At 39.9% G+C, this 22902-nt stretch overlaps 1 protein-coding gene across 1 annotated transcript in view; it reads left to right on the top strand.

Annotated features, from left to right (window-relative positions):
• Positions 1-22902, top strand: part of LOC122790764 (Y+L amino acid transporter 2-like) — a 1539581-nt gene that overhangs the window by 1342293 nt on the left and 174386 nt on the right. Inside the window, exon 7 of the mRNA XM_044058374.1 lies at positions 6301-6450. Coding sequence (XP_043914309.1) covers positions 6301-6450 — 150 coding nt within the window. The remainder of the gene's footprint in view (positions 1-6300; positions 6451-22902) is intronic.

A 22902-nucleotide genomic window follows, 5' to 3' on the forward strand; every position in this document is an offset into this window, starting at 1 on the left:
CCAGATTTTTACACTGCTGTCCTATATGGATCCTAATTGTTTGTCCCCAGTGATACTGAAATATTGTTTGTGAGTCTACTAAGTGTTATGATTTACAGTTACAGAAAACTTTCCCAAAGAGAAGGAAGTACAGCCGTTTACACACACACCACGCACACACACAAACACACAGATAGACCTAATATTCCATAAGCTGTTACTTCCTGTAAGAGAAGCAATATTAACTTAAACGGATTAGAAACTTTCTAGCCAGGCATATGGCACAGCCATAGCTAGGTCATTTGGCACTTCCCAGACTGGCAGCCCCCTTAGGCCAAAGGGAAAAAAAATTATTAATGTTCTGAACTTTAGCAAGCAGCTTATATCAGCCATGGCTACTGAAATGAATTCCAGAACTTTGCCCACACCCAAGTGTCAGATATTCAGCACTGCTGATCACGCATCCAAATAATTTGGACCCGGAGACAGACTGTCCCCTCACCCACTCTAGTTATGGCACAGATAGCAATGTTGACTTAGCAGAAGAAGAATTCAGGGCAGCTAAGCCATATACAAAGAGCGTTGCTCATCAGATATGGCAGTGCTAGTTGAATATCTGTACTGTGATATCTTGAAGGATTTTCGTCAAGTTATATGGATTATTTTACTAAGAACTTGGCATTCAAGAAGGCTGAAATAAGCATGGAAATTGAGAGAAAGAAAGAGACTACTACTGAGAAACACACTGAGCTCATGTTTGCATAACTTTGCCCGTCTTTCTTCAACTACTGAATAAATGTACAATTTAGCAACAAACAGCTTCAGTCACCTTTTAGCTGAAGACAGTTGTAGGCCAGTGTTGTAGCCAGCCTTTATCTAAAGCTGCTACTTCAACAATGTTTATTTAAATTTTCCTGCAAAGGTGTATGTTGTATGTTTCTTTTAATTATCATTGTGGATTATTTCAACTAAAGTATTTGATTATTCAAGCATAAAAGCTTACAGCTGGCTCACTATTGGAAGTGTCTAAGGATAAATACACATAAGTGGTAAAATATAACTGTTGGATCCATTATCTGAAGTGAGACCATTTTATTTTATTTGCTTTTGTTGACAAGGAAAGTCCAGCTGGACAAGAGCAGCCCCTTTCCAGGAAAGGCCTGGGGAGAAATGCCCCAATTACAATAACATGAAGTAAGACATGACATAGCACAAACATGCACTTAACAAAGGTGAAGAAATAAATGCAAATGATAACATAGTATATAGTGTTCAATGTTCAGTGTAGTTAAACATTTATACTGAAAGCCTAATTTCACCTTCTATGAGTTTTGTTACCTAATTAATGTTGGATTATAAACTCTGTTCTTTAAACAGCAATCTAAGGTACATTTAAAATATTGCATACTGTCTGACTTTCTAATCCTAAATGGTAGGGCATTCCATAACAAACATGCTCTACAATTAAAGGGTCCTCTTAAAAATGTAAAGCCCATTGTTCTAGTTTCAATTAAATGATTTCTAATCTTAATAGCCAAATTTGCTGCTAACCTATTGAGTGTACAAATATGTGTGTATTAAGTCTCCTTTTAGTATTCTGTAACTGACTGTGTAGACTGATAACTGCACAAGCCTATTAGTCTAGTCCAAACCTTTGACATTGTTAATCTGCTAGATGTAATATCCATAAACACTTCTTAACAGCTACCCAAATATTAGCTTAAAAAGTATTTATTTGTTTATTTGTCATTGTTGACCTGGAAAAGTCAGACTCAGCAAAACCTATTTTCAGCGGAGGTCTGGAGAGAAACGCTCCACATTTATGTTACACATCATGTGCATTTGAAATTGAAGGGTAAAACATGTATACATGAGCTTATTTACACGATTTTTAAGCATTTCTTACATGACCATAACATAACATTTTAACACAAATATACAAGAGAGAAATTAGCATAAATTGGTGAATTGTTGAATAGAAAAATAACATACAGTAACAATTAATGTATGTATAGCATGATGGCTGCAGGGAAAAGATCAAACTGGGTTTTTTTTTAACTTTAAAAATGATGGAGAGACAGGTTTGTCTCCCAGAGGCTGACCTGTCTCTGGAATAGACTTCCCATACACATCAAACAGAGTACCTTGCTGACCCTCTTCAAACACAACCTTGATGAGTAGATGGGACACCACAAGTTTGTCCCAGGGGTTCCACCTGTCCCTCATTGACATGGGTGACGTGCTGACTGAGATTTCTTTTTTGGGGATAAACTCTTGGCTAGGCTTGTAAGGGCCCCAGGATCATTAGCCTAGTAACCTCCTATGAAGAGATATGAAAGGAGAAGTTATGGAAATGTGCAGGAAGATAAATGGACGGAGGAAGAATTGTAGTTAGTGATGGGGTGTGAGAGAAGGAGGAAAAGTAAGAGTTTAGGAAAGTGGCTGTAAGAGTTGGAGAAAAGTAATTGGAGTAAAGCTAGCCAGGTGAGCAAGAAACAAAAGAAAAATAATTATCTATGATTCCCACAATCTCTTATCATATCCACAGATTCTAAAACCATACTGTTCAAAGCAAAGGGCAACTTCATAAATTCCTGCAGTCCAGATTAGTGATCTAAATTAGTAACAATAGTATCTGCTGACACTTATCGTACTTTGAATTGGAGAACCAGGCATATATATTATGAACAAGTGTGGCCCAAGCACCAATTCTTGAGGCACACCTTCCACCATTCTTTAACATTCGAATAAGCATCCCTGATTTTAGCCCCTATTTTTCCATACAGAATAAACATAAAGCATTAGATACAGTTAATGTAAGACAGTATATTGCAGTTTGCAGGAGGAAGAACCCTTTTAAATTACTGTACAGGATGTTAATAACGAGGACAGTAAAGAAGGTGTAGGTTGGTAGCCAAAGTTGGTTATCCAGGGGGAGAACTATCTATGAGTTACTGAAGTGTTGTTTTGAAACGGTTTTGAATATGAGTAACTTGGGTCATTGTCTAATGGTATCAGGAATATAGTTCCAGATTTTGGACATATAGTTGAAGTATAGAAACTTTTCTGCCCATTTGTGGGCTATGATTAAGGTAAGGAGAAGTTTGTCCATAGTACAGAGAGCCCTGTTTAGGGAGTAAGGTTCTACATCGTTTTGTAATGCTGGGAAGTTTTGAGGTTTAAAAAATTATTTTATGGACTGTCTCCAACTGGGTTATAGGAATGTAGTGTGTAGGTTCATGCCAGTGTAGTTATTTTAAGACCAGGTAGTGGTGGGATTTTGCAATTAGGTTGGTAGCAAATGTAGTAGTTTTGTTGTAGCATTGTCCTATTTTATTTTAGAGGATGCATGCTGGAGGTTAGTGTAGATGGTGGCAGAGTATAATAGTGAGGGTAGAAGAAATGTAGAGGCTGTAGTTTTTCTGGCATTATCAGTTAGGAAGACCTTCTGTGGGTCTTATTAATTGCTTACTGTATATGGATGTCAAACTTTTGGTTCTCATTTATGGAGCCGCCAAGTAATTTGCTGAGTCACCAGTTTGATTGGGGTGTTATTAGATAAGTGATACAGAAGTTATAGTTTGAGTTAAAGAGTATTTATTAATTTACTTAAATGTAATATACTTAATTTTATCAAAGGCTGATTTTTAAATATTACCTATATATTCATTTATGTTCTGTGTACTATTTTCCACATGTTTAGAGCTGAAATCTTGTGTTTTGGAAGGCTTTTTAGTAGTATTATTTTAATTAATTTAGATAGTGAGAAGGTATTTCTTTAAGTCTGCACTATCAGTGACTTTAAGGAAGTTATATAAGCTTAGGTCAAACGTGTATTTCCTACTGAAGTATTTTGTGATGCATTTATAAGAGGAAAGCACTACACCTTTGATTTTTTTTTGGTTTAATACATTTTACTACATTTGTTGGTTTACTGTTACTGAGTGGTCTGTTTGGAACGGTGCCTCTGAATTGCATTTGTTTTCCCTTGGTTTTTAGCTTTTTTGTTGATTGGAAGACATTTTGTGAATGATTAGTAGTACGAGAAAGGTAAGTGAAACAGTGGGGAGGAAGGGAAAGATAGCAGGAGCATAGAGATGAGGGTAAAAACAGTTAAAACAAAAATGTTAAAATAAAAGTATTGATTCAGTGGTTTGGAGCAAATGCAGCTAAACAAGTAGATAGCAGGTTAGTACAGGGAAAAGGTGAGATAAAGGTAGTATTTCAGTAAGTATGATCTTGGAGTGCCAGAATGTTTTGGTGTGGTGGTGCCACAGTACTGTATAGTAGAGCATGCCTGAAAAAGGGTCTTGGACCAGTGCGTCCATCCAGGTACCAAATGCAAAATAAACAAACATCTGTCTGTATGTGATTGTGAATTCATAAAAGCCAATATTCAGTTACTGTGTGTAAGATAACACTGCAAGGCATTCAGCTGAGACTCCAAAGAGTGGAATGCTGAGAAGCCAGTGCTCTCCATATACACACTGTGAAGTTTATCTAGACATGACAGGCAATGGTCACAGCCCAAGGCAGCAGTGCACAGTTTTGCCATATGCTCTTAAGGTCAGTCCCTGACAGGGACTAATGGGCAGCTGTAGAAAAACTATCTACAACAAAGGAAACAGAATATGGATAGACCTGTAGTTACAATTGTTCTGTTACATTTACCTTTCCTTAAAGAATTACTGCTGCTTTAACTGACAGATTTCTGTACAGATGTGTTCTTTCTCCATTAAAGCCAGTATAACGCCTTACTGGACAATGCTGGATGTCCCCTTCATCAACTGGGCTACTGACTTTTTGGTTACTAGACCTTGTGGAAGCATTCCTATATTCAGGAAGCAAGGACTATGCAGGGAGCAGTAAATTACGTGCTGGTCATCATTCCATAGCAGCCAGTAAAGATCCATAACAGGAGGAATGACATGCAGTGATGTCACTGTGCATGGTGAATGCATCCACTCATGATATTCAAGATACCCCTTACTCCACCTTGTAGAAGTTTGGCCTTCAAGTTTCTGGTCCCCTCCAGATCTCACACAGACTGTGGTTCCTCCCAAACCATCCCATCCAAGATCAGAAGGCTTACTATCAGCTGCTTCATCCTATTACCCCCTTGGCCGACCTTCCCAATGACCAAAGTGCATTCCAAAATGCAGATTGCTGGTGAGACCGACATAATCTTTGTCTCTGTGCCATTGGTCCTGCCATATGGTACTTTTTAGAGTTTTCTGCCTTTACCAGTGGTTTGCTGTTTTTTTGCAGATTTTCAGTCTGAATATATTACAGAAGTAAAATAAAAGTATAATTTATCCCTTCCACCAGAATAATAAACAAAACCTAAAAACAATCTGGTAACTTTGTGGAGAAAGCAAACTGCAGGATGACAAAATAAATCTCAAATTCATTTGACAGGAGTAACTTTCATTTCTTATTTATCTGACAGGACACATGATACTTCATCAGACTAACAAAATTTCATCCCCTCATCATTTAAATACAAAAAACAAATTGAGTCACATAAGCACAGTTCTGTTACATAATAAAAAACTAAGTTAAAACATAATAAAATACATCAAATGCATGAACTAAGTCAATTCTAATAAATTCTGTTGAACCACCTAAGTATTGAAACAAGTAGCACTTCTTAAACACACATAGAATGTACTATTCCTAATACGTATTAAATGTATTTGGGAGCCTTTTGTATTACCATTTCTTACTATTGTATACAAATGTGTAATGTCTTATACATTACTATTATGTACACAGAAGTCGTAGTATTTGCTTAGAATATGGATATTATGATTGTACAATATATTGTTCTTTAACTTTTTGTGTATGGAGCTTTTCTTCCTGGGTCTCCACCAAAAAAGGGCCTTGTGGCTAGCTGGACTTTCCCGGTAAATAAATAAATAAATACATATCTGTTAATTAACCTTTTATATTTCTTTTGATAACACTTAAAATTTACATTATATTTTCTAGAACTTCTACATGCATCTAATTTTTAATTTGCTATTTATATTCAGTATTATTCAAATCATCATCATGAGTCTTCCCCCACCTGGATTGATAGGAACATGTGGTAACACTCTAAACACAAATTGCTTAAAGTCTGGAAACGTTCACAGTTTGATAAAGTGGTGTGTATCTTGTGAGATAAATATGAGACAAACATGCTTACTACTAGCAATTCATTTTAATATTACTGAAGTATGCTTCTTCAGGAATACGATACTTACTTTGCTAAAGTGATTCTAGTTGGCTGTCTTTTAAAGGATAAAGGCATGATGTGTCTTAACTTGTTTCCAATAGGGTGCCATGGCATTGGTGTATCTGTGTGTGGAGGATATTTTTCAGCTGATCAATTACTACAGCTTTAGCTACTGGTTCTTCGTGGGTCTTTCAATTGCTGGCCAGTTATATCTTCGTTGGAAACAACCTGACAGATTTCGTCCTCTTAAGGTAAGAGCCAACAGCAAACTTTCTACCATGATTTCTTCAGCATATTTTCTAATGGACTAAGTTGAAAAAAACATATCTTAATTTATATGGATTTTCTACTGAATAGCAGAAAAAAGACAGATGAAACTTGCACCCTAAACGTTTGCTTCTGTAATAAAAGGCTAGGAATTGTAATATGAAAGCTTGTGTATGCAGAAAGTTCACAATACTATTTTCAGGCAGAGATGACATAGTGAGACAGCTGTCTATAACCAAAAACATTTGATCTGATGTTGTCAATTTTCATTCTATCCTCAACTGATAGGATCTGATCCCTCAGATCCAGCTCGACCATTGTTAAAGCTTTTGGCAATCAAAAACTCTCGAGCTTCTCCCTTACTCATAATGCACCAACCCTACATTTCCCCAGATCTCATTTGCTGCTTTCAGCGAAAGACATGGTTTTCTTTAACTCTTGAGCATTTATCAGATAAGTATACTATTATAATTCTCTAGTCAAATTTCCATTAAATTCTTAAAGGTTTTTTCTTCCCCTTTTTGACTATCATACTTTGCGTACCTTTTAAATACTATTGTTAGTGTTTACTTTCTTTCTACACTTGGTGCAGCTCCTTTTTCCACCATTGCTGGTATTTTTTTTCGTTTTCTGCTTTGCTTTCCTAAAATGTAAAAAAAAAAAAAAACTTTATCTGTCTTTGCTTAAAATTTTTGCCTTTTATATTGTTTGGTTATGGCAGAAAAAGGTCCTGCAGGGTCTAAAAAAAGTGCTTTGTGTGGGCATAAGCTTCCTATGTCAGATGCCAACACAGTGCATGTGTACTGTCTGGTATCGTTACATCTCCAGGAAGACTGTTCCATTTGCCATGGATTCAACCCCAGGGCACCTGTTGAATATGAAAACAAGCTCATCTTAAAGGGCTTATTACTCTCAGCCTTTGGAGAGACTATATCTGGAGATCACTCCCCCAAAACAAAACAAAGAACCTCATCTCCGAAACCTTCTATATCCTCCGTGGTTTTGGATCCATCCAAGAAAATAGCCAAGATGGCTCTGACCTCACTCTTGGATCCGAAAAAGAAAACATTGGTAGACCCGACTTTCTCGGATCTGATAAAAACGGTATGGGATCTGTCCACTTCCAGTCCTACTGGTTCAAGTCACCTACCCAGAACAAGATATTCATCTTCTGTGGATCTGCTGCCCTCGAGGCTGCACTCACCTTTTTTTGGAGCATCCATAGACCTAGGTCCCCATCTGTTATTTCCACTTGTTCTTCCAGAAATTTGATGCAGGAAGATGTGGAAAGAGTGGTGTAGAAAATTCTCTGGGCACAGAGTCAGATGGATGTCTTACTGGCTCCTATCCCTTTGGGTCAGGAGGTCCATTCTTGTACTATACCCCCACTGCAAGTTCCTCCTCTGACTCCAACTGTCTCAAGAGTCCCTGGCACCCTCTGGCACAGATCTGAAGATAGTGATATCTTCATATCTGAAGCTTACTCTGAGTGCTCCGGTTCAGTCAGATCCAGAGAGCTGTTGGATCCAAGGTGTTTGAGTTGACTCTGAAGCTATTAGAGCTGTCTCTGCGCCATGGAGCCTCAGCACTGGATATCTTGGCTCCAGCTTCCACCTCAGGGATATTGGCTTTGGAGCAGGAAGGACAGAGGTCCAAAAGCTTGTCTTTTCAGATCCGAGGTCTTCCCTTTCTCTGGAGTGGTCTGCCTTTAAGGCTGTGAAGAGGGTTTTCTCTGCCTCAGCAGAATGGATTGATCCAACCCCCTTGGTCCCCAAGCCTTCTACCTTGATGCCTCTGTGCTCAGAACCTCATCACTCTTTTCCAAAGGGACAGCCAGTCTGAGACCCCCAGGGTTCCCAACAGGGTAGGTATCTCGATTTCTTCTTATACTTCCCTAGAGAATCCCACTGAGGAGGTCCTTCAGAAGAAGACATGTAAGAGGAAGCACTTGGACCCTCAGAGGAGTCCGTCACCGAAGATACAGATTTCGATGAAGGTGAAGGATCCCCATGGTCACCTCTTGAAGATGTCTCATTTGGAGACATTCTTGAGATTCTTGAGCAGAGAGGTGGCTGGACACCCAGCAACCCTTCATCTGAGGAGTCTGTATTCCTGGATATTTTGGTACTGCCCCATCTTACCTCCTGGTTTACTCCACTCATCAATGAGCTTATTGAGTTAGTCTCTCAGTGGGCATGGAAGGTAGCCAATACCTAGGAGACTAGACAAGTTTATGGCACCATCTTTGGATAAGCAGTTTTGGGGTAAACGTGTGCCCATTGATGCCATGGTCATGGTGGTGGCCACTAAAAAGGAATTTGCTGAGGAGAGTTCCACTGCTCATCCTCTCAAAAGAAGTCTAGGGTGATGGACAGGTATGGGAAACATGTCTATGCTTCAAGTGACCTTCGCCTTAAGTTCGTTAAATTATTTGCACATTTTACAAGATTACAGAGGGGTTTGATTAAGGAACTATCAAATTCTCTATCAGGATCTGTTTTTGTAGATGTCCAATCATCTGTGACTTCTCAGTAGGCTACTCTGCAATCTATTTCAAATTCTTCCATGAGGCTTACTTTGCATGTAGCCAAAGGAACCTTAAGGGCAGAAAGTTCGGGTATTTCCATTAGGAGTCATGCCTGGATGCGCTTTTGTGATTTATGCGGAGTCGTTCAAGTTGTTGTTCATCAGTGCTTCTTTTGATGGCACATCCTTGTTTGGCCTCAAGGTAAAGGGCACATTATCCAGGTGTGGGAAGGATGGAAAGACCCTTTCTGCCATGGCCATATGTTTTTCGACCCCTCAAAGATCATTTTCTAGGAATCAATGAGGTGGTCAGAAGATGTGGTTCAAAAAATCCCAGGGTCCTTTCCAGGACACACATGAAGGAAGCTCCCCCAGGGGCAGAGGATGGAACTCCAGTGGTCAATGCCACCCCCCTGGTAGAGGTGGCTTGCAAAACCAGGGGTCCAGAGATTCAGAATCCAGAACTTACTCAAGGTTCTTTTTAGTGTCAAAGAAAACGGGACTGGAGACCAATTTTGGATCTCAGCAACTTAAACAAGTCAGCTCAATGAACCAAGTTTCAGATGGCTGTGGTTCACTGCACTCTCCCTTTTCTGGGCAAGGATAAATAGATGTGCTCGTTAGACCTTCAGGATGTGTACTATCACATAAAGATGAACAGATGATCCAGAAGGTACTTAAGATTCCTGATGGGAGCCAGTCATTACCAATTCAGAGCTCTGTCCTTTGGTTTCACCACAGCCCCCAGGATGTTCACCAAATATATGGCAGAAGCAGCAGCTCACTTGAGACTGCATGGATTCTGGCTGTTTCCTTATCTAGACAACTGACACATTACTGCCATGACCAGGCATCAATTATTAAGGGCAAAAGATCAGGTTCTCCAGATGTGTTCTCATTTGGGGATAACCATAAACTACAAGTCTCAACTGGAACCAGCTCAGAATTTGGAATTCGTAGGAGTACTGTTCAACACAAACTCAATGATAGCTTTGCTGCCTCCCTCAAGAGTTCAGACTGTAAGATCACAGGTCATAAAAAAAGTCTGCAGTACCAAGATTTCGGCCCACTTGGTCCATCAAAGCTCTAGGATCAATGTCAATGGCAATAACACTAGTACCTTTAGCCAGAATTTACATGATGATTTTGCAGTGGATTCTAGCAACACAGTGGTTGATACTTTACCAACCCATGTCAACTCTGATATGATTCACTCACGTATGCAAGAGAAATCCTAGGTGGTGGATTGAATCAGATCAGGTTCTACAAGGCCGCCCGCTCATTCCCCCTCAGCTCAAGGCCATAGTGACCATAGACGCTTCCCAGTTAGGAGGGGGGCACTTTCTGGGGAAAAGAGTTCAAGGCACTTGATACCCTGAAGAGGCCAATTTGCATATCAACGTCCTAGAGACGAGAGCAGAACTTTTACCATTGTAGGCCCTTCAGAATGCTCTCCCATTGGGGACAATTGCAGTTCAAACAGGCAATATGTCAGTAGTTTGGTACATCAACAAACAAGGAAGGACCAGATCTTAACCCTTGTGTCAAGAAGCACTCAGAGTGTGGGAATGAGCGATTTCACTCAACCATTTTCTCATACGAACTCACATTCCAGGAAAGTCCAGTGTGGTAGCAGACAAGCTAAGCAGGTGTATTCTTCTACCTCACAAATGGTCTCTCAACAAGAACGTGACGGAAATTATTTTTCGTTAGTGGGACCAGCCTTGCTGCAATCCTTTTGCTTCTCCCCTAAACAATGAATGCAGCAGTTACTTTGACCTAATCCCTCCACAGGGAGAATCACCTAGGGATACTCTACTTCATGACTGCCCCCCCCCCTCGGTCTACTATATGGGTTTGCACCAATTCCACTAATTTCAAAATTCCTACAGAAAGCTGCCATGTTGAAGAGCAAAGTCATCCTCATTGCACGTTACTGGCCTCGACAGATTTGGTTCCTTTTCCTTTGGCCTCACTTACTTCACCAATCTTGGATTCTAGATCCAGTTCCAGACATTCTGTCTCACCAGACAGGCATGATCCATCCAGACATATTAAACCTCAGACTGATGGCCTGGCTTCTCCAATTCCATTAACAGCCAGACAACCTATGCTGTCTTCTTCTGTCTGGCATATACTTTTATCTTCACATAAACCTTCAACTCATAATCTCTATTCTAGCAAATGTAAAAGATTCTTGTATTGGGCACATCAAAATTATGCTGAACCTTTTTCATCTGTGATACATTAACATCCTTGAATAATTTTTGGCCCTCTTTTTAAAGAAGGAACTAGTTGTTCAGCTATTAAAGTTCAGTTAGCAGCTAAATCAAACTTTCATACTGGATTTGAAGGTTCCTCAGTAGTCTCTCATAAGCTGTGCAGAGCTTTCTTGAGAGGCACTCTGCTTTTAAGACTTCACTTTAAAGACCCTACTCCCCCATGGTACCTGAATCTAGTACTGCAGGCAGTTGCACATCCCCCCTTTGAACCAGCAGCTAAGTGTGACCTTAAATATCTTATTTGGAAAACGTTTTTTCTATTAGCCATTACATCTGCTAGACAAATTTCACAAATTCAAGCATTGTTTTCAAAACTTCCATATTTGATTTTTCACAAGGATAGAGCTACATTATATACCAGTGCATCCTTTCTTCCCAAGGTGGTGTTGGAATCCAGTATCAATCAGTCAATTAATTTGCCAGTTTTCTTTCCCCAATTAATTAACAAAGGCAAATACATGCTGCATTTACTAGATGGTCACAGACAATTATGTTTTTACCTGCATAGAATAAAAGACATAAGAAAAACAGACCAGTTGTTTACTTTGCGGACTTGAAATTCGGAAAACCACTTGCCAAAGTAACTTTAGCAAGATGGCTAACTGAATGCATATCATTATATATAAAAAAATGGGTTTTATATTACCACAACCAGTACAAGCTCATTCAACTAGATCCATGGCAACGTCCTCAGTTTTTCTTTCTAGGACAGGCATAGATGACGTAAGTGCAGCAGCTACTTGGGCTACTCCCCATGCTTATCTTACTCGTTATAAATTAGATCCGGTTTTCAGAGGTGGAACATCTTTTGTTCAGCTGTGCTCAGGGACATCCTTCTTTGAGTTCACCCAGATTTTTAGGTAGCTGGGGACTCTGTCCCATCAGTTGAGGATGGAATGAAAATTTACATCATCAGATAATGTTATGTGCTTACCATAATGTTCCATTTATGTTGTCCATTTCCGTTCTTCCTCAACTCCCCACCCACCAACCCCCATCCTTTGCAAACTTTTGGAAGAATGAGTCTTCAGGAGCCATCACTGTCCTTTGTATTGAGCTCCATATAGAGTCTTTTATATACAGACTTCATGCAATTTTTCACCTTCTTTAGCTATACACAGTAAATATTTTCTTTCTAGTAAAAATCAGTAAACAAGATCTGAAGTAATTTAGGGTTGTTGCATTATGGGTAAGGGAGAAGCTCGAGAGTTTTTGGTTGCCATGAGCTTTAGCAACAGCCAGGTTGGATTCAAGGGATCAGAACTGAACCCATCAGTTGAGGAAGAATGAAAATGGACAACACAGATGGAATGTTATGGTAAGAACATAACTTCTTTACACAATATGCCTATGTGATTAGGACATGTTTAGGGACACGTTCACATAGTCTGTTTTTATTCTTACAGTGTACAAGTGAATATATACACATATGTATGGTGACCATGGTGGTTCAGTGGTTAGCATTGTCGCCTCACTGCAAGATGTTCTCCAGTTTGAATCTCGGCTGGGGTGCCTGTCCTCCCTGTGGTTATGTGGGTTTCCTCGGAGTGCTCTGGTTTCCTCCAACATTCCAAAGACATGCAGTAGGTGGATTGGACACTCTAAATTGGCTGTAGGTGAGAGTGTGCGTGCGAGTGAGTGGTATGAATGAACTACCACAGCAGGGCTAGCCACCTGGTGGTGTAAACCTTGGCTCAAGATGATTGTCACTGCCGAAGTGACATCCCAACCCCATATACAAAAATGGGAAAAGGGGGTGAGGATGGATGGATGGATGCACATTATATAACATATATGTACACGTATGTGTGTGTGTGTGTGTGTGTGTATATATATATATATATATATATATATATATATATATATATATATATATATACACACACACACACACACACACATGTACACTTATGTAAAGGTAATATTTTACATATTGAGAGAGAGCATCTCCTGTCATTGTGAGCTTTTCTGGGAAATCATCATAAACAGCATGCAATTCATCTCAGTTAGCATGCATCTCCACTAGTGGTATATTTTCTTTCATTATTTTATGAATTAAATCACCAAGAGTTTCCAGGTTGAAATTAGTTCCTGGTTAACTGAACAGAAGCTTCACTTCTTGCATTAAACACATACTCATAGTGAAAATTTCACTTAAGCATAATGCTTAATTTTAGAAACAATAAAGAATAGAATAGCTCATAGTCCTTCAGTTTAGTCTCTGCATGTTTCCATTTCTTAGCTTCAATCTTCTCCTAGGCTGTCCTCACCATTTTATAACTGAAATTCTCACTCAGTGGCTATCGATCTAATCATTACACTTGTATTTCTCTTGGTTTCTGTTAGTGAGTTCTGAGGTATGCTACCTCCACTTATTTCTCTAGTGAGGTTTTTTGATGCTTCTCTCTCTCTCTTTCTAGGCCTAATGGCATGTCTTCCTGTGCTAAAAGTGATAAGTGACTTTTCACAGGAGATTCCAAATTTACTCTGTTCTGAGAGGCATCTGGCTCTATTTAGGCCAGAGGGCATGTCTCCATCTGTTCTAAGAAGTAACTAACTTCATCTCTGTGATCCTAAGTGTTCCTTTTGTAAGTGATCTGTCCCCACCTACTCCATTCAGACAAGGTCCATTTAGGGACCAAGTCCTCATATTTCATTTCGGACTGGGTTACTGAATTGCATAATAGCCTTTTCTCCATTTGTAGCAAATTTAGGGAGTCATGTTTTAAAAATTTTCTTTATTTCATGCAGCTCTTTCCAAAGTTTTCTATGTCATTGCTCTAGCTACGCTCAAAGTTTTTGTAGTTCATTATATAGCTCACTTTGTTGTATATCAGGCTGTTCAACTTGTATTTCAGACTGCTAAGACTTTAAATATTGTCACACTTGACTTGGTTCACTGTAGAGTGGTGTACGCTTGATTGAAACTGCATTGTTTCCCAGTGCTTTTGCAGTGTTACTTGGTCATTTGTAATGTCAACCCTTTGCGTTAACTTTGAGTTGCAGTGTTTTCCACTTTGCTTTTATTACCTTCTTGCATTTCTGGGGCAGTTAACATTAACTTCACATTGAGTGGTGTGTTCTTCACACAAATCAGATTGTTTCTGTACTTTTTTTTCACACAGCCTATCTACTTCCACTTGTGGACTCAATTTCTAGATCAGAAATTTGCTTTGTACTTCTTTCCAGTACAGAGAGCCTCAGTCCCTTGGGCTCCATACCACACTTTATCACTCACATAATTTGTACTGCTTAAAGACTCTGTATCAGCAGCCTGCATTTCATTCACTGGCTCCAGCTAATTCCTTTGTATTTTGAATCAAAGCTTTCTTTATTTATTGTGACTCAGTCTCTTCTATAACCACAAATCCCATAGACTCACAACTCCTTGTAATTTATTTTCATGAAACACACCACTCTGACTTATACCATTCTGCTAAGTGCCTTTCCCTTTTAGAACATCACTGCGTTCAGTGACCCATGGACTTTAATTCATCAACCTGCCTAGCCATATTTACATTACCAGTTTGCCTTATTGTACTTGCCTGTTCATACACCCCAGTCTATTGGACAAAACACTCACACTCCTCCACAGTTTTGCGGTAAGGTTATTCTGTTGCTCAAGATCAATTACTATTCATTCTGCATTCTTGGGATGCAGCCATCACATTTTCTTTTTGTATTATCATTATTATTATTATTTTTTTGCATTTCACTTTCATTTATCAGCAAGTGTCTATAAACAAATAGAAGTGTTTATCCATCAAATAATTTTCTTTTAAAGCACTTAAAACTTTTAGACCATCAGTTTTTCATCTACCTTAACTTGTAGTGCCCCACTCCATTGTATATCTTTGCTTCAAGAAGATTGACTTAATTTTGAAAATGGAAAGACTGTTGTATTCGATAATAGGTCTGATCACTGCATAATATAGAGGAATAAGAACTTTTGTGGATCTAGGTATTTCACCTAAATCCAAGAAAGATCTTACCCCTCTGTATTCCACACTGATCAGACTTAAATACAGTGCCCCTTTTGGGATGAATCTTACTAGGTATATGAAGCAACTGGAGAGCCCAGAGGTTCCTAACTAAAAAAGTCACGGGCTTAAAAGGCAAAAGATACCAGGAGATGCTAGAAGCACTATCCCTTTATTCAGTGCCATGTAGACTCCTTGGGGAAAGTCTGTGCCTTGCCTTTAAGACTATTAGGAATCCAGTACTCCAAGACCCTTTATATCTCCACAAATGAAACTGTTCAACTAATGCTTGAACTAGGATTCTAAACCTACTTCAGCAGATAAACAAAGCACGTTAGAGAGATGGATTTAAGTTCATAGGTAAGTTTTAAGCTAGCTGTCCTTGCAGGCCATTTTAAGCCGAGCCAGTTTCCCTTTTGGTGCTTGAATTAACCTATCCCATTTGGTGTTAGACTGCCCTTACCTATCCCATTGCCAATAATTATATATTAGCCAGAGTAAGAATAACTGGGATCATACCATAGATAATTTGAGGGGACCCATGCATGCGATAAAAAATTTGGGAACTGTTTCTGTCCATTATTAGTAGGAGGGCAGTCCTGGGGTAAATTTTCTACTACTCATACCTAGATCCAAGTTGCACATGAATATGGACAGGGATAAGCTTTGTTTTATAGTGATGGGGAGTCTGTTCCAGAGCTGTGGCATCCTATGTGAGATATACCTCTATACCTCTCCGCCAAACTGTTCTGTTGATGTTGCAGAAAAGGTTTAGATCCCAGGGCTGAGTATTTTTTTTAAACAAGAAACATCTTTATTAAATTATCACATTTGACATAGGCAATCATAAATTTATATAAATGCAAACAAACTATATTGACATATTTTTAGTTGCAAACATTGTATATCATTTAGAATTATCCAGTCATTGTCAGTCAAACATTACATAGCTCATTCAAAGCCTGCCTTTTTTTAAAACTCATTCCTCCTCCAAAACATTATTCTGCATGTATTCTTCCCACAATTCCCATTTTTTTCTAAGTAATTTGCTCCTACCTTTTTATAAAGATCCCATTCCTGGGGCCAAGTACTTTGATGCTATTTGACATACTGATGTTCATTAGGTCCATTAGTATTAGTTCAGAGCATGCCTTGTGTGCCAGACACAGGTCACATCTAGGCAGTCTGTAGGATATTGAGTATAGTGACAGGGCTTTGAGGCAGCCCATATTTAGGTTTTGTATCCTTTTAGTAAGGCATTTCTGTGAGCATTCCAGTTGCTGCACGTATCTAGAATATGCACCAAAGGGGCCATCATACTATATGATTGGCCTAATGAGGACTGAGTAAAGAGGGGCAATGGCATCTATAGATCTAGTTGCAGTCATTTTGCTTACAAGCTGTGCAATACACAATGACTTTCTTATGACAGTGGGCACATGTTGACCGAAGGTTAGGTCACTGTCGACATCAGTTCCCAAATGCCAAATAACTGGGTCAACTCTCATATGTCAATATGGTAGTTCCCTGAGGTAGAAGACTTTCCAAATGATGCCATAATGCATTTTTTGGCATTTAGATTCAGTTCATGATTCTGGCACCAGTTATTTGTTTAGGACATACCTTCCTGAAGGATTAGGTTAAGAAATTTGGGGATTCAATAACTACTCCTAGGTTGCAGTCATCTAGAAACATGGTCAGCGAGAGCTCTTTGGTACTGGTTTTTACTTCAGAGAATTAGATTCTGAACAGGAGAAGTCCTAGCACTGATCCCTGGGGGATTCCAGTGATGCCTGGTCTCTTTGTGGAGGTAGTTTCCTGTATTTTGATCTTGGGCGAGTGATTCAGGGGTTTATTCTTAGTTTATTTAGCTTTTCTAATATGCCCAAATGGGGGGGGGGGGGGTGGTCACAAGCCTTGGCCAGGTTGAAGTATGCGGTGTATACTGTTTTACTTTCTTCCATTGCTTTGGTGACCTTTTCAGAGAAATCTACCAGGTAGAGTAAGCATTACCTGCCCTTGACGATTCAAAACCGAGAGAGGTTCATTGTTTGAAGGTTCCCTATGCCCTTATTGATTAGTTCCATGTTAAGTCTTTCTATGGCTTTGCATATGAAGCTATGGGTCTGTGGAAGGTCCTCCCTTATTCAGGGGAATGACTGTAGCAGTTTTCCATTCACTTGGAGGAATCCCTTTATTTAGGTGGCTGAAGTTGAACAGTGTTGTTGGGGGGTGGGGGCTAAATTGTACTTTATGCTATTCGAAACCCATACGAGGATATTTTAGAGCCTGTTGATGCAGAATTTTTAGTTTTTAATAGTGCTGCAGAATTTGGTCTTGTGTGATGGCCGGAGGTGAGTCAGATTCAGGCATATCTTGTGGGATAAATGGAGGAGACAAACAGGGAAAAGTTTGAACTGAATTTATCATCCTACTCTTGTGCTCAACGTTTTCTGAAATTCATAAATTCCAGCGCCTTGGATCTACTTATCCACACCCCCACCAGGGGCAGCAATATCCTAGACCTGGTCATTATCAACATGGGCAACCAGTGTTCCACACCAGAGGTCAGTTCCTCGTTGGTCAGATCCGACCACAAGCTAATCACCCTAGACATCCCACCCCCACCCCCCATTAGGGAAACCACCGTAAAAAATTTCTCCAAAGCCAACTTCACGCTTCTTAAGACAGAAGTGGCAAACTTCATGACACCTATGCTGACGGACAGTAGAGGTACGACTGCTGAATCCTATATAAATGCACTGTATAAGCACTTACACAAGTGCATGGATCGTGCAATCCCTAACAGAACCAAGATGCTATCCTCCAAAAAAAGGAAGCCACTCTGGTGGTCCCCTGCCATAAACAAACTCTACAACAGAAGAAAGAAACTGTTGCAACAAAGAGTAAAATCCCATGATTGGAGGAACTCCCTGGTCAGCCTCAGTAAGAAGCTGAGATTCCTCATAAAATCCTCCAAAGCTAGTTACAAAAACAAAATCACCACTGATTCCAAAGACAACCACAAAGCATTCTACAGCTATGTCAAGAATCTCAATGGCATCACTCAGATCTGCTCTCGGTTACAGCACAATGGTACTAAATATACAGAACTGATATTGCCAACATTCTGGCAGATAGGTTGAGTGTTAACTTTACCCCTCTCTCACCCCCTAAAGGGCCCATCTCTGTACCAGAAGAATGCAAAGTTCCTGTAATCACAGCTGCACAGGTAAAAAAAAAACCCTCTCCAAAGCCAAGTACACAGCATCCATGGGACCTGACAACATCACAGGCTGTGTTCTACATGAACTACAGAACAAACTGGTACCACACCTAGGTACCATGTTCAATCACAGCCTCACCTCAGGCTTTGTGCCCACTGAATGGCGCACAGCAACAGTTATCCAACTCCACAAAGGGGGAGCCACCATGGACCCCGGGAACTACCGCCCCATTAGCCTGACGAGCCTGGCCTGCAAGGCTATGGAACGTATCATCATGGAACTTATAAACAATGACATTAGTAAGCTCCAAACTCTGGACCCTACCAGTTTGGGTTTGTAAAAGGCAGATCATGTCTCCTAAACCTGATAGACTTCCTTGAAGTGGTCACCAAAGCCGTAGATGAGGGTAAGGTGGTTCACACAGCCTATCTAGATCTCGCCAAGGCTTTCGACACCATCCCCCACTCTGGAATTATAGATAAACTCACTAAACTAGGGATAAATCCCTATGTCACAAGATTGGTTGCCAACTGGCTCACTGACAGAACTCACACTGTGAAAGTAGCAGACTCTAAATCCAGCTTCAGACCAGTGACAAGTGGAGTACCACAGGGTTCAGTCCTGGGTCCTCTCCTGTTTGGTTGGTATCTACCTCTCTGAAGTGCAGGCTAACACAGAAGGTCTTTGGCTAACAGAGTTCACAGATGACTGCAAAGTAGGAGCCATAATCAAAACTCCTAACGATGTAGACATCCTACAAAAGAGCCTCACTGAGACAGATGCCTGGTGTCAAAGCCATGGCCTCAAGCTCAATGCTAAAAAGTGCATTGTCATCCCTTTTGGTAAAAACTCTATACCCATGAACTACCAATAGGCAGTAGTCTACTTAACACCGAAAGTGTGATAAGAGTCCTTGGGACACAGGTGGACAGTAGTCTCTCCTTTGATAATCACATCGCCACAGTAGTCAGGAAATCCTTCTATGTGGCACACCTCATCATAAAAGGTTTCTCATCCAGGAAGAAAGAGGTCATTGTTCCCTTCTATTCGTCACTCAATAGACCCATTATAGAGTACAACACCCCTTTTGGTATGTACCTCACAAGACAGCTACAACAACTGGAAAGGGTGCAGAAATACCTCACAAAGAGGATTACCGGCCTCACATAGCTGCCCTACACAGATAGTCTCAAAAAACTCCAACTTTTCTCCGTCGGATATAGCCTACTCAGAGGTGATCTCTGCCTAACATACAAAGTTATGTCAAACCCAGAGCTGTTGGACATGCTCCGCTTAAAGAAATCCCAATCCCTCTGAGCTACATGCTCTAGGGACCTAAACTTTGTCACCACAATAAACTGGAAATTCACCCCGGGGATCACTTCTGTGGCTCTGCTTGACAGGAGCACAGGAAAATTATTTTCTTTGGTGGTGAAAGCCAGGGTACTGTTTGGCTAGGCTTATATAGGCCCTAGGGCCAGTAGCCTAGTACCTACCTATTAACCAGTAGGTTAACTATATTTTCAGCCTTAGTGTAGAAAACATCATTCTCAATCAGCTTAGCACATTTTTGTGTTGTGCTTCTGTGATTATGAACATAGCTAGAAATGGACTTGTGATTGTCTTTGGCTTGGGAGGCTATTTTAGCCTTAGACTTGGCTTTGATGGATTTTATTAAGGTCCTGACATGTTTGCTTATTTCAGTGATGAGGGATGTATCATGCTGGGAATTACTCTTCTTATATTTGGTTAAAATTCTCTTCCATTTATTGTAAAGCTTGTTGATATGATTCCACTAAGGGTGTTTGCTTTTGAGGTATGCGCTGAATTTGTTTCTACATGGTACAGCTGCATTTACACAGCTGTTTACCTGCTGGTATAGTGTAATGGTGCTTAGTTCTATGTATTCTGAGGAATTACGTGGGGTTTGGTGGGGATTCGGAGGGGTTTGGTGAGGATTTGAAGCCTGCTAATGTATCACTTAGGACCTGGGGTGATGGGGTCACTAGTTTCAATTTTATTTCGAAGGAGAAGGCTTTATGGTCAGATTTAACAAGTAACTTACCAAGGGATGGTGCAAGACGCCCCCATATTAGTAAGGACAAGACTCAAGATGTTATTCCCCCTAGTAGATACTCTGACTGTTCCAGGGCATTTGTATTGACAAAGTCCAGAAATCTCTGTGCTTGTGTACTAGTGTTGGTTAGGTTTCCCATTCTATAGTTGTAGAGTTATATTACCTAGGAAAATGGTATTGGGTTTAATACAGAGTGATTCCAGTTCCTGTAGCTAGGTGTCATGGCTTTCTTATGTCGGGTCCCTATTATTACATCGAAAGATCACATAATTGAATGGCATTTTATCAAACATGCCATTCGTCGAAACATTCTGACTGAGATCGCATTACGGTAGGGATCAGTAAATTTGTCTTTTCCTCACTGTAGTGTGATCACGGAGTTGGTATATATAATTAGCAGTTCGATGATATAATGTAGACCCCTTAGGTCACAGAGGGGGTCTATGGCTAGAAAGTATGTGGTACTGGACCTTTCTGATGGTTATTTTTTTCCTAAACAGATTTGTTTCCATCTTTACATCTGCACCAGCATATCCATACATTTTCAAAAATGTCAACATACTTCTGACAGACAAGTGTTCTGTAACACTCCAAATTTAAACCCTTTCTGATGGTTATTTTGACATGAATAAGCTTAAGTGCATCATGCTGCTTTACCAGCCTTGATGTGAGTTCCTTCTGGATGAAGATTGAGACATCTCCACCTTTTATATTCATCATATTGTTCACTGCTACAGTAGCCTTAGCTGTATGGGTTATATCCTGCCAAAGATATAACAGCTAGCCAGCTTACAAAGCTTCAGGACATCTTCCAGTTGCCATAACTGTCAGGCAGTTTGAGCTGAGCTTACCAAAAGGTAAGTTTGGGTTCCAAGCCCTTCAGAGCTTTACGTCTGCCGAAGAGTATGCTCCTGTAATGCTTTCTAGGATCACTGGTCAGCTTATGCTGTTCCTTTACTGGACAGATAAGCTCCCTTTGTGGAAAAAAAAATTTCCATTTAATAATTTTATTATTAGTACTCTTCTATTCAGGAAAGTTATTTTAAAGCTAGGGGTTTGTGTTTTAATGGACTGTCTTGATGCTGTACTGTGCTCTTAAACAGGATAGCTCTTTCTTCCTGTCAGTTTAAAAGTTGTTTAAAGTAACTAAAATACATTTTTTTTCTGTGGAGAAACTGTATTTATTTTACTTTGTGAAACTGGCAAAGTATTTTAAAGAGCTTTTTACTGTGATGTCTGCTTGTTTTCCTTGGGAAATGTGCACCATTTTCGGCTTGACCATGTAACAATCTGTCAGTCACATGGTAGGTCCTTCTTCCAACCACAAAAAGAAAGTTAAGCAAACATCCTTTGCTGTCATAGCAGGCTAGCAATTTGCCTCAGCCACCAAGTGGGTTACTCTGCTGTGACCATTAATTGTACCTCAAACCACTCATCTTTTACCCCGGAGCCCTCCTGTCATGTAGCACCTACTGCCACTGTGGACCAGGGGTTAGCCATATTCTCTGTGACTGTTGGTATCCCCTCAGTGGAAAAGAGAGAGACAATCTTGACAGTCCTGAGAGAGGGAAGAGGACTTCCAAGATAGCTGCACACTGAGTAACAGATTAATTTCTGCCCTCCTAGTATGATAAAACAAAGCTTAGAAAAGAGACCTAGTGACCCTGTCTTTTTGGGTAAATTTCAGTAACTGGCTAGTAAGTGCACTGCCTGGATACCAGCAAAAAAGAAATTCAGAGAACCTCAAAGAAAATCAATCATAAAAGGTAGGGACTAAACACTGACTGGGAAGAATTATGTAGCTGTTCAGCAAAAAGCAGTACAAACTTCAGCTTTGGTGCAAGACATGATTTCCAGTAATCTAGAGGAAAAAATAAGTCAAATCTGCTCAGAGCTGATTAAAATAAATGAAACCCTGAAGGAGTATATCAACTCAAAAAAAAAAAGGATGGAAAAAAATGGAAGAAGCTTTAAACAGATATTCAGACGAGGGGATAAAACTGCAAAAATCAGAGGACGAAATGAAGAAAAGGCTGGCTGAGTATGCAGCTCAAGATGAGATGTTTCAAAAAATAGTAGAATTAGAGGCCAGAGCATGTAGGGAAAACCTGAGATTTTCTGCTGCACCAGAGAAGCAGGAAGTAACAGACTGTATTAATTTTATGAAAGCACAAATAAGCAACTGGGCTGGTATATTACAGCAGGAGTTGTTAATTAAAAGGGCACCTCATGGGTATGTTCCATACATGGTCATCAGAAAGCAACCAGACCTTTAATATTAAAGGTGCAATCCTACCAGCAGAAAGAGGTCATTCTGACAAAACTGTGGCAAAAGTGCAAAGTA

This window comes from Protopterus annectens, chromosome 16.part0 (genome assembly GCF_019279795.1).
Source record: "Protopterus annectens isolate FY-2018-M chromosome 16.part0, PAN1.0, whole genome shotgun sequence".
Classification (NCBI taxonomy): Eukaryota; Metazoa; Chordata; order Ceratodontiformes; family Protopteridae; genus Protopterus; species Protopterus annectens.